The sequence below is a fragment of the Pelobates fuscus genome, chromosome 5 (genome assembly GCF_036172605.1).
Source record: "Pelobates fuscus isolate aPelFus1 chromosome 5, aPelFus1.pri, whole genome shotgun sequence".
Classification (NCBI taxonomy): Eukaryota; Metazoa; Chordata; class Amphibia; order Anura; family Pelobatidae; genus Pelobates; species Pelobates fuscus.
Window position 1 is genome coordinate 227443612 of NC_086321.1, and position 12656 is coordinate 227456267.

Consider the following 12656-nt stretch of genomic DNA (forward strand, 5'->3'; position numbering starts at 1 on the left):
GCAGGTTGGGAAGAAGCTAAAAAAGTATTGAGCAGATTCTGGCCACTATTGACACAGGACTCACACCTGAAAGACATCATTCCACCTAAGGTGTCCGTCACTGCCAGAAGAGGCAAGAATATAAAAGAAATGCTAGTACCCAGCCATTTGTCTACATCTAAGACAATAATGAACAGTTGGATCACAGTAAATTGGACATATCAGTGTGGGAGATGTGTAGCATGCTGTTTCATTGCTAAAGGATCAAAAACACTTACAGACTCCACTAACACCATTGTAATTCCCATAAAACAATCTTTTAACTGCAATACCTCTAGGGTGATCTACTTGCTGACATGTAAATGCGGCATCAAATATGTGGGCAAAACTATACGCCCATTCAAGAGACGGATAATGGAACATATCCACTCGGTGACCTCAAATAGGGACACTTCAGTCGCTAGGCATGTCAGGTCCCATCACATGGATACACCTCAATGTATGAAATTTGCAGGAATTGAAAAGATCCAAATGGGTAGAAGAGGAGGAGATTTGGACCAGACCCTCAAAAGAAGGGAATGTTACTGGATCCATAAACTAGATACCTTATCACCCAAGGGGTTGAATGAGGGGTTTACGTTTACCCCTTTCATTGATTGATCATAATGAGTATGGTTCTGTACTTGTAAATATGTATATATATGTGTTGGTTTGTCTGCACCTATTTTTATTATTTTTTCAACCATTATAAACACAGAGGATAAATATAGGTATAAAACATAATGATACTGATTTATATATTCAGGTATAAAACATAATGATACTGATCTATATATCAAATCCTTTGCAACTCCAATAGCAAGGTCAAATATTATTATATAATTTATGATAGGGTCAAGTATTGACTCATGATATGAAATATATATATATGACTAAATGATCTATGTATGATTATAAAATAGATAGTTTACCAATCAGCATTTTTATGATGCCTTTTCTAGGCACTGATTATGTGGCAGACAATATTATAAGGAGATGTACTCTTTCAAATAATATGACAACACAAGTGAATAATAATCATTTGCCAAAGAAACAGCAATCGGTTTTTAATGTTCCATGCCATTCACTATGTGAATGCATTGAGATCGATCTGGTGACACTGTATCCATCTATATATCTTTACCAGTGATCGGCAAATGATATTTGGCCGTATACACAAAATATTACATAGATTTGGAACAAACAAGCCCATCTATAGGGACAACCCATGTGGGCGGTATTTTGACGTGACGAGGATTTCACTCTTGAAACCGGCTCTAAAACACGCCCCCAATGAAACGCCCAGGGGCGGACCTAATATGAATAATTATTCACGCAGGCTACCCCTGATTTCGGCGCGATGGAGGCGTACACGTCGGCGTTCCAGATTGGATGAGTGAGTTGCAACAAACGGTATAAAAATGAGATTCGATCAGTATCACATTTACCTTTGAAAAAGGCGCTTGAGTAGCGCCGAAACGTGCGTTAGGTTACATGTTTTCTTTATTTTAATCACGGCACTGTTTTTTGTGCTCACTGGGTGAGGGGAGACAGATTAAGTTTATGGAGGTTTAGACTATATTAGATTGTAGCAAGAATTTAAGCAGATACTTTAGTAGATAGCTATTTACGCCTACCAGTATAGTCAGCTCACTGCTCTGTTCTACTGGTGGATACATTTTAACCACCTAGAGTTGTTCATCTGTAGATACTCTTTAGAAACTCTGGTCAGGGAGACTCTGTTTAGTGTATCTACTTATGTGCTAAGATACCTATATACTATATTAGCTAAACTATACATTTGTGTAGAGTGTTTTCAATCCAACTATTATTATAAGCTCCTGGTTTATTTTCTATCAATGGGTATATTTACCTATGATTTATACACAATTACCAGGACTTAAGCACAGTTAGGGCAAGTTTGGATAAGCATGTGCATCAAGTACATCAGTTTATTTACTATCTCTAAGTATATTTTTCTATCTGCGTACTCCGACTCAGATATAAGACCAGGGTCTCCCCTGTGTGTTTCATTAGATGTGTTAGATTTTATATAAGTTTCCTTTTCTTTTCGGGGAATTTATACCCTATAATAAAGGTGTTTTTATTTTTAATATATATGGGCAACACCCAGAGAACCTTTTCTTGGTGCTCCCAGGCTCATTTTGGCTAGGGATCACCTTCAGTTCAAATATTTGTTAGATGATGTGGTATGCTTTCGGATTATGAGCAGTTCCAAGCCTTCACCATACTATTTTCTTCCCATCATTCTGGTACAGGTTGTTCTTAGTTACATCTGTCCAAAGAAATCTGTTCCAGAACTGAGCTGGCCTCTTTAGATGTTTTTTTGGCATAGTCTTATCTGGCCTTTCTATTCTTGAGGCTTATGAATGGTTTGCACCTTGTGGTGAACCCTTTGTATTTGCTCTTGTAATGTCTTCTCTTTATGGTAGACTTGTATAATGATATGCCTAGTTCCTGGAGAGAGTGCTTCACTTGGCTTGATGTTAAGGGGCTTTTCTTTACCATGGAAAGGATCCTATGATCATCCACCACTGTTGTTTATCGTGGAGGCCTTTTTGTGTTGCAGAGCTAACCAGTGCCTTTTTTTTTTTGTACAAAACTGTTCATTTGGTCACTCCTATCTATCTGATAGATTTTGTTCTTTTTTTGCAGGCTAACGATGTCCAAATATTATGATAAGAAAGTACTAGAGCTATGATAAAAAAACATTAGACCAAACAGTGATCAGACTTGTTATGTGAGGTAAACTAGGGTTCATTTGTTTTTCTTGAGATTTTCTCAAAGATGTCTAGAAGGACTGGATATAAAGGCAAGGACTGATGGGACAATAAGGGCATTCCTCAAGAAAGTTCTAAACCTGTATCAAATATTTGTGGTTGAGGACAGAGGACAGAGCATTGTAAGAACAGATAGATGGCTTTTTAGATGAGCACAAATGTGTTGAACTTATTACAAAAGATATAGAGTATATTTCAAATTCATACATATTTTAGATGTTTATAGAAATAAAATAAAGCCATGTTACTTATTTTAAGAAATAATAGTGGTTTATCTTAAAAAAATAATCTTTCACCTTTTAAAGAAAGCAACCAATGAAATTGGTGTTATTGTTACAGTTTCTAGAAACCTTCTCCCCAATTAATGTCAAATCCGCAACTGTTTATACCAAGGACCTACAGTCTGACCTCTGTGCTGTAGCTCAGCTAATAAGGAATCAACTTCCTCATTATATGTCCAGCATTGGTCAGCAATGATAGGCTGGAAGCACTGAGCTAACCCACCCCAGAACTCTTATTATTGTCATCGTTGGGTATATAGAATATTAACACCATATCCATTACAATTTATTTACCATTTATTTTTCTGAAACAAGCTCATTTAAGAAAGAAAAAAAATTACGTTGAATTACTATACCAGTATATTGAGTTTTGTATATTTTTTTTTCTTTGTTTTGGAACCAAGAAAATTAGAGATAAATATTACATAGATGGGTATGCTTTATAAGTGCATGCTATTTGCCATCATGCAGCTGTGCCCTGCTTTTGTCAAGAGTGTCACAGACTGCTGCTAGTTTCAGGCTGAATGGGATAATAACCCTAAAATCCCTTCTTAAGTACTTAAATCTTCTTTGTCAGCAGGACTTAAAACAGTCAATGACACATACAGCTGAGGATATGATTGTTATGTGCAGAGTCTGGGAAATTCAGTAAGGCAGATCAAGAGAAACAGACCCAACATGATTTGATCAGATGGCTGCTGGTCCAATATTACCTGCATAACTGAACCTACCTATTAGGTTAGCATGCATAGTACAGATGTGTTAGGATATGTTGCAATTTAGACCAAGAGCCAAGCCTTCGCCATTGTCCTTTTACAGGGACATACCAGGAGGGAACTATGGGCTTAGCAATAACAGAATTTGTAATTCAAGAGATTCGAATTTCCAATGGAAGACAGAAGCTAGTTTTATATACTACATTGAAGATGAAGATGATGATGTAGAGGAGCAAAAATGGTCAGAAAGAGAAGAACAAAGGTTGGATTTATGGAAGAGTCAATGTCTTGCAGCACAACTAGACCGTAGTAACTATGAAGATTATGCGGAAAGCCACACATTTTCACCCTCTTTTTTTGGAAATAAGAAAAAAGATTTGCTGAGCATCAATGTGGGTGGAACAAGCTATCAAATCTCCTACATGGTGGCAGCCAGTTATCCCAAAACTCGGATAGGTCGCTTGGCTACATATACAGATCGTCAGCGAAAGCTAGATCTCTGCGATGACTACAATGCAAGAGAAGATGTCTATTTCTTTGACCGTGACCCCGCTGTATTTCACCACATATATAACTTCTATCGTACTGGAGTTTTATGGATAAGGGATGAGCTGTGTCCCAGAAGTTTCCTGGAGGAGATCAACTACTGGGGAATAAGAATTAAACACACTCCCCGCTGTTGTCGAATTTTATTTGAAGAGAGACAGGATGAGTTAAACGAGCAACTGAAGGTGCAGAGAGAGCTCAGAGCTGAGATGGAGACAGAGGAAAATGAGGAGTTCTTCAGAGGAATGCTGTATGGGAATCTAAGGCGAAGAATATGGAATCTGATGGAGAAACCATTTTCATCAATAACAGCCAAGGCGATGGCAGTAGCATCCAGTTTCTTTGTCCTTATATCCGTTGTGGCCATGACACTTAACACCGTTGAAGACATGCAGTATAAGAATGCTTCTGGTCTCCCCAGTGGAAGGCCCTATCTGGAACATGTAGAGACCCTATGTATTGCCTTTTTTACTCTGGAGTATATATTAAGACTTATCTCCACTCCCGACCCACAACGCTTTGTGCGCAGCGCCCTTAATGCTGTGGACCTGATTGCCATTTTACCGCTCTATTTACAGCTGCTTCTTGAGAAGTTTACTGATGAAGACCAAAATGGAAAACATTCTAGTCATGAACAAGAGATTGAAGCAGTGGGTAGGGTTGGAAAACTAGGACAAGTGCTAAGAATTATGAGGCTCATGCGTATTTTCCGGATCCTAAAATTAGCACGTCATTCTACTGGCCTTCGAGCATTTGGCTTCACTCTTCGCCAGTGTTATCAGCAGGTGGGATGTCTGCTCCTTTTTATTGCCATGGGAATTTTCTCTTTTTCGGCAATGGTGTATACAGTGGAGCATGATGTCTCTGGCACCAACTTTACCAGCATCCCTCATGCATGGTGGTGGGCAGCAGTAAGTGTCAAGATTTTAGAGAAACAAATAACAGAGAATAAACACTCCAAGTGTGTGGCTGGGTACAAACTCATGAGCTTACCTATCACCTCCAAAACAGCAAAATTCAGTAATAAGAGTTGCAACACAAAAAAAAACCAAACCCACTCTGGTGGAATATACTTTCTTTCAAGTATCATTTGGTGCCGCAAACTCTTATGATATTTTGCTGTATAGCAGATTTTCGGGTGACTTTAGGTAATAGTTGCACAAAAATATCTGTAGTAGTAGACTGACAATTGCGCAGTAATACCCTTTCATTTTGTTTTTATGTTGTTTAGCACTTCCTAATTCAGTTTTGTCTTTAAATGGGCGTTTAAATAAAATATAAATTGAGCTTATATTAGCACAAATTTACTTTTAACATATCTGACTCAGATTTAATTTATCCATCTGTTCTGTGAAAAGTGCAAAGCCATGCATAAATACATTTCAATTTCATTTTGAAGCCTATGTTCTCCTCTGTCTTAAATGAAGGTGGGTGGAGGCATATGCTTTTCACCCATCTTCAATTGTGTTCTATACAACAAACTTTACCTCCTGCAGCCTTCATAGACAGTTGTTGGTATGCATTGTCTTTGAGATTTGATATAATCAGATTATACATAATGAGTTTGTATGTTTACAGTGGTTTATATGAAGAACAAGTATGTGGCAAAGTTTTCAAATTAGAGCAATCACCATGGAAACCCACTGAATGTTTTGCTTGTTGCTCCATATTTAGCATATTACCCTAGAATTGCTCCGAGTTGTTACAACATTTAAAAGTGTTGGACTGTTCCAGGTGGTCAATATTTGTTTGAATTCTGTTGCTGTGTTTGAATTCTGTTGCTGTCTAATCTATATCTTCTAATCTTCTAAACAAAAGTCCACTGTGCCTCACACAATAGACCTCAATGGACTCTTATAGTATTGTTGGAACTATAGCAACAGTAACCATGTACCTCTCAATAACTGCATAACTCCATGTTACAACTGGAGTTATGCAAAGATTGCTAAATACCTTACGATAATAGATTACTGAATACAAAGTGCCCTACTTTTGGCCATCCTTAATGGCAAAAAAAATCCCTGTCTCTCTTTTCTTGGGGCATAGTATGTTCACTTTAATTAATGGAATTGCACATTGATAAGAAAAAAAATATATGATTAATCATTTGAATTTATGTTAATGTCCATATTTAACATCAATTGACCCTGTTCTGAATGACATAAGTAGCTCTCAAGAATAAGTAAGTTATTAAAAATTCCTAAAAAGTCTAAAATGTTTATTATAGGCTTTTTTAAAATGAAGATTAGAGTGATTAGAGAAAGACTGATATTTTTTGCAACTAAATATAAAAATACAAGTCTTTTTTTTCTGTTCAGTGCTTATTAGATAGTTCTTCCAACTTTCATGCCAGCTGAGCTTGTCATAAGCAAGAAACATACACATTTTAAAGGGTTGTTTTCCACATGATCATACAGGAATACAATATAGATTGCCATTGCCCATGGAGTTTCTTACCAAATACACCAATCAGTCTCTCAGTACATATATATATAATTTAAGGGATGATGGATATAGTATGTGTAGTTTGTGTAGTATGTGTGCTTCACTTGGTCAATGAGCATTAAAAGGCCCCCTACTCATGCCTTCAGGAATGATGGCTAGTAAGGGTCAATGGTTACAATCCCATATGCCAAAAAGCATTTAGCCAGGGTTTGCAATATCTGCCAAGGAGCCACAGAGCATATTATTTCCTGTTGTCTAAAGTGATTTTGATACCATTAATGGGCCAATGATTTAACATCACGATATTACATCAAGGACAGGTCAAAATGACTTGAGTCCCACGTAGAGAGATAATAGAAACGTATCTAATGGGAGGTTTTCACTAAAGTGAAAATTCAAAATTAATTTAAAATTTAAGGTCAAACTGGAAACATTCCCTAAGGCCGCTATACATCCAGTTGAGCTACTTTGACTTTAAATCTAAAATTCACTTTGAATTCTCCCTTTAGTGAATAAACCCTATAAGGGTTTCAGTACTGGTTTCCTAATGATTAAATATTGAAACCAGTCTACCTAGCATGTTTATGTTCTACAGGTCTTTATTGATGTATACTTTTATGGTACATATGGAATAGGGATCCAGCTTTTATCACTAAAACATAAATAAAAAATACAACATAGCGTAATACTGTTGTGGTCTTATTAATTGCCCAATGGTTCAAGGTTTCACTCACAGATTTGTTGTATATAGTAAGCCTTCAGGTTGCCACCCCTATAGGTAGGGGGGTAAGTCCTGTTTGTTTGTAGTAACGCCAATCTGGAGACCAAGAAGTTCACACTCTCCCAATGGTTGAAAGTAGAAAACAATGGATTTATTGGCATATAGTAAAATTAAATTAAAATAAGGCTTACTATATACAACAAATCTGTGAGTGTAACCTTGAACCATTGGGCAATTAATAAGACCACAACAGTATTACGCTATGTTGTATTTTTTATATATGTTTTAGTGATACAAGCTGGATCCCTATTCCATATGTACCATATTATACTTTTTATATAGTTACCATTTTGGGAGGTAACTGAAGGGAAGCAAGTATCCAAAGTTAAGTTTTATTCCACGGGTGATTTGGTGGAAGCTATTTTGTATTGTGATGTATACTTTTGAATACCTATTAATTCCATAGTGCACAGGATCTCCTGTTAAAAATTTCCATGTAGACCTAAAAACCTTCCTCCACTCCCAATTCGTCTATACATTTCTAGTGTTTTGCTTGTCAGGTATTCGATACCACTTTCAAAATCAAATTATATAATTTTACCATCGCAATTGTTAAAAATATATGGTGGATTATATTTCGAGACTCACGGTGTAGTATAAAGAATAAAGAAGTGCAGTGAACTTTCCAGTTGACTTACTCATTGTTTCAAGTGATATATTTAAAAAAAAAAAAAAATAGAGCTGTATTTTGTTTTTCTGTCTGGTGCTATCAATTTAACTACAAGAGTCAGGTCATCATCAGTCATTTCTTTACGCCTAAGTCATTATACCACCTTCTGTGTCATTAACCTTTAATCATTAGCTTTTACTATTCATTGTTGCCTGGAATCCAGTTCTGAAACTTGCACTTAGCAAATGTATATTTTCACAGATATAGCTAAATTTAACATGACAAATTACTGCACTTTATCTGCAAATACTTTCTGAAACATCTTAAATAAATACAATGCCTTTTTTTTGCTCTGCTGTTTCTATTACATTTAGGACAAAGATCCAAGCCAAGTTTTGATTTCATACACATACAGTGAAGAAAAAAAGTATTTGATCCCCTGCTGATTTTAAAGGACCACTATAGTGCCAGGAAAACATACTCGTTTTCCTGGCACTAGAGTGCCTTGAGGGTGCCCCCACCCTCAGGGCCCCCCTCCCGCCGGGCTCTAGGGGTAGAAGGGGTTAAATTGACCTCTTTCTCCAGCGCCGGGCGGGGAACTCTCCTCCTCCTCTCCTCCTCCATATCGCCGTCATCGGCTGGATGCGCATGCGCGGCAGGAGCCGCACGCATTCAGCCAGTCCATAGGAAAGCATTCTCAAAGCTTTCCGATGGACGCTGGAGTCTTCTCACTGTGAAAATCACAGTGAGAAGCGTGGAAGTGCCTCTAGCGGCTGTCAATGAGTCAGCCACTAGAGGCTGGATTAACCCTATTATAAACATAGCAGTTTCTCTGAAACTGCTCTGTTTATAGAAGAAAGGATTAATCCTAGCTGGACCTGGCACCCAGACCCCTTCATTAAGCTGAAGTGGCCTGGGTGCCTATAGTGGTCCTTTAAACGTTTGCCCACTGACAAACAAATGGTCAGTCTATAATTTTAATGGTAGGTGTATTTTAACAGTGAGGGACAGAATAACAAAAAAAAAACAAAAAATCCAGAAAAGCACATGTCAAAAAAGTTATGAATTGATTTGCAAGTTAATAAGTGAAATAAGTATTTGACCCAGCTAATATTATTCATCAGCTCAAAGAAACAGAATAAGGGTGTCGGATCCCCTATTAAGATCCAGAGGAGCTTTCTACCAGAGCCAAGTGCGTTTTTTGGCTCCATCCTTGTGAGTGCTAACTATTACCCCCACGTTTATTTATCTTATACAAACTCACTTGCACCATTATTTTTCTTCCATTACATCTTTCAGAGTACTTATTGATATATGTATGTATACATTTATATATTGTTTGTTATGCTCCACCCAATTTATTAGTATTTGTTGAACCTTTTCAAATGATTTATTATTTTTGAATACATTTTTAAAATGGTTTAATCTTTTTTTTTCAATTTTAATATGTTTATATATTAATATGTTTTATATATTATATATGTTAATATTTTGAAAAATCATTTTAGAATGCTATATGACAATATTAAATAATTTGAAAAGCTTATACAAAAATATTATGAGGCCTTAATTTGAATGAAAATAGGAAGGATGAACATCTGCTTTAGCATATCAGCTCAGACTTGAATCATTGTGGGCGTCCAACAGAGTCAGGGTTGGTGGTGGAGCTAAAGGTGTATAACTGTGATTGCTCACCTTGGTATTCAGATATTTCTGAAGCACATTTCTCTAGATGCATATAACTGGTTGAACATAAGGGAAAATTTAATATAGACCCTTCTGGAGTGACAAGCTTAACTAGCATGGTTCTAGACATAATGCCTAAAAATGTAAAAAGTATAGAACCTACATTGCAGATTCAACATGAATAAAACACAATATAAGACAGTAAGAAATGAAGATCACAGGGACAGTGCACCTTATTATAAATTAGGCAGAGACCATGGAATATGACGCATCCTTTCCAATTTTGACTGCATGGTTTATAGTTTACGAGAAGCCAGGATCTTGCAAGAAAAACACTGGTATGAATAAATGTATCCCCAAATATCCTGAGTTTTATCTTCATGGGTTTGTCCATAAAAATATTTGCAAAATCCAGACGGACAGATAATACCATGCTCTTGCATCTGGAATGGACATGTATTTTGTGTTTAATTCCCCTTACAAAGAAGCATTTCCCTGGTCTCATTAAGTTACTGACATTTAAAAAAAACAGGTAAAAAAGCAAAAATTAGATGTTGAAAACAGAATGTTCTCACATTACGCTGCAGCCGATTAACTAAATTTTGATTTATTTTTAGGTCAGCATCTCCACCGTGGGTTATGGAGACACATACCCAGAAACCCCTCTTGGACGACTCTTTGCCTTTCTCTGTATTGCTTTTGGAATCATTCTAAATGGGATGCCAATCTCCATCCTTTATAACAAGTTCTCAGATTATTACAGCAAACTGAAATCTTATGAATACACAACAATTCAAAAGAAAAGAGGAAACGTTAATTTTACTGGCAGAGCCATGCAGAAGATTTCAGAGTGTTACGGTGGAGTATCAACACAGGAACGTCCTGGGCACAGACATTAACGACAGTCTCCAGCAAATTTGGGAGGGAGGGACTAGGGTAAAATGAATGCCCGAGTAATATAAAATAAGTAATTCTACTGGAGTAACAATAGCGTTAATAAACATGCCATTCAAAATGATCTACAGATAATAAAGTCTATTCAATAATGAACCCTCACAACGTCATAGCCCCAAATGTCAAACTTACTTGTTCACCCAATGTATAGCTTTACGGAACATGTTGGTGTTTAATAAATTATAACAATTCACAGTCTGTGCTGATCACTATTTATAACAAGCAGATACTGCTGTTTATACACCCAATGTCTACAAGGCCTTCATTTATTATATGAAAAAAACACTGAATAAATGTACTTATGCAGATTTGTGTCTAAAGCTGTAAATCAGCTTGACATAAAATCATTAATTTGACATACCACGCCATCCAAACCTCTAGTAGTCAACATTAACACATTAAAGAGAGACAGCCTCTTACTCTCCAGCTGCTGCAGACTTTCAATTTCGGCTGAAGAGCGTTTCCACATTCTTAAAGGGATAGACTAAGTGCTGAAACTACTATATATTAATGTAGTGGTTTTGGTGTATAGATGCTGGCAATTTAATACATTGCTTTTTCTGTGAAAGGGAAATGTTTACATTTGCCAGAAAACACACCTATAGTGGCTGTCAGACAGACTCCCATGGAACTTTCAATTCTCATAGATCTTCATTTTTCTCATTTAACATCATCACACATGGAGTATGCTTCTCATACAGAAGCATTGCGGTTCAGAAGCAATGGATTGGCACAGGGACTAAATAGGAAATATAATGTTCATATAACTCAGGGTTTATTTAGTAAAGTGAAAATTCAAAGTACATTTTACATGTAAGTATCTTTTTTCTTTTTGAAGCTTTTTTTTTTTTACATTGGATGGGTCCTAAATCAAAACACCCCCCCCCCCCCCCCCCCCACCCCCCTCCTCTAGCTTAAATGATATACTGTAGATTCTGAACTATGTCACAGAAAGCCAGACAATTTGGAAAAACATAACAAAATTTTTTCTAGATTTAAATGTAAATCCTAAAATAACACCAATTAAAAAATTTGTTCAATCATCAATTCATTTCATCAAGGTCTTAAAATTAACTTTATTGAATACATTTTTAATAAAGTCCAGAGCGCACAATTTTTAAGTTTTTTTATTTCATTTTTTGGTTAACTTATTCATCAATTCCTGTATATAGGACATTAAATGTGTGCTTGCTGGGTATTTCATCGTTAATGCTACACACATTTAGATTTAAAGGGAGATTTCCATGGATTACATAGAATATGTATTAACACAGCATACAACAACAACAAAAATCCTCTGTTGCTGCTTTTAACCCCTTAAGGACCGGACTGTTTTTGCGATGTTGTACATTTGCGACCAGGCATCTTTTTACACTTTTGTGGTGTTTGTGTTTAGCTGTAATTTTCCGCTCTCTCATTTACTGTTCCCAAACAAATTATATATTGTTTTTTTCAGGACAAAATGGGCTTTCTTTACATACCATTATTTCTATAATCTCATGTAATTTAATTTTTTAAAAAAATTAGAAAATATGATGAAAAATTGAAAGAAATACATGTTTTTTTACTTTTATGTTAAAAAACCTTTACTCATCTACAAAAGTGAATTAAAAAAAACTGCTAAATAGATTCAAAATGTTGTCCTGAGTTTAAAAATACCCAGTGTTTACATGCTTTTTGCTATTTTTTGCATGTTATAGGGCTATATGTACAAGTAGGATATTGCAGTTTCAAAACATACATTTTTAAAATGTATCAATAGTGACATTGTAACATTAGTATCTGTCATAAATCTCTAAATAACACCCCACATGTACA

The 12656-nt window shown here is 36.1% G+C and overlaps 1 protein-coding gene across 1 annotated transcript; it reads left to right on the plus strand.

The window, feature by feature from the left end:
- Window positions 1-3742: 3742 nt before the first annotated feature.
- KCNV2 (potassium voltage-gated channel modifier subfamily V member 2) lies at window positions 3743-11244 on the plus strand. The gene is made up of 2 exons (XM_063457209.1): window positions 3743-5273; window positions 10502-11244. Exons 1-2 carry the CDS (start codon window positions 3870-3872, stop codon window positions 10781-10783), a joined length of 1686 nt encoding a protein of 561 aa, XP_063313279.1. The 5' UTR covers window positions 3743-3869; the 3' UTR covers window positions 10784-11244.
- The last annotated feature ends 1412 nt before the right edge of the window (window positions 11245-12656 follow it).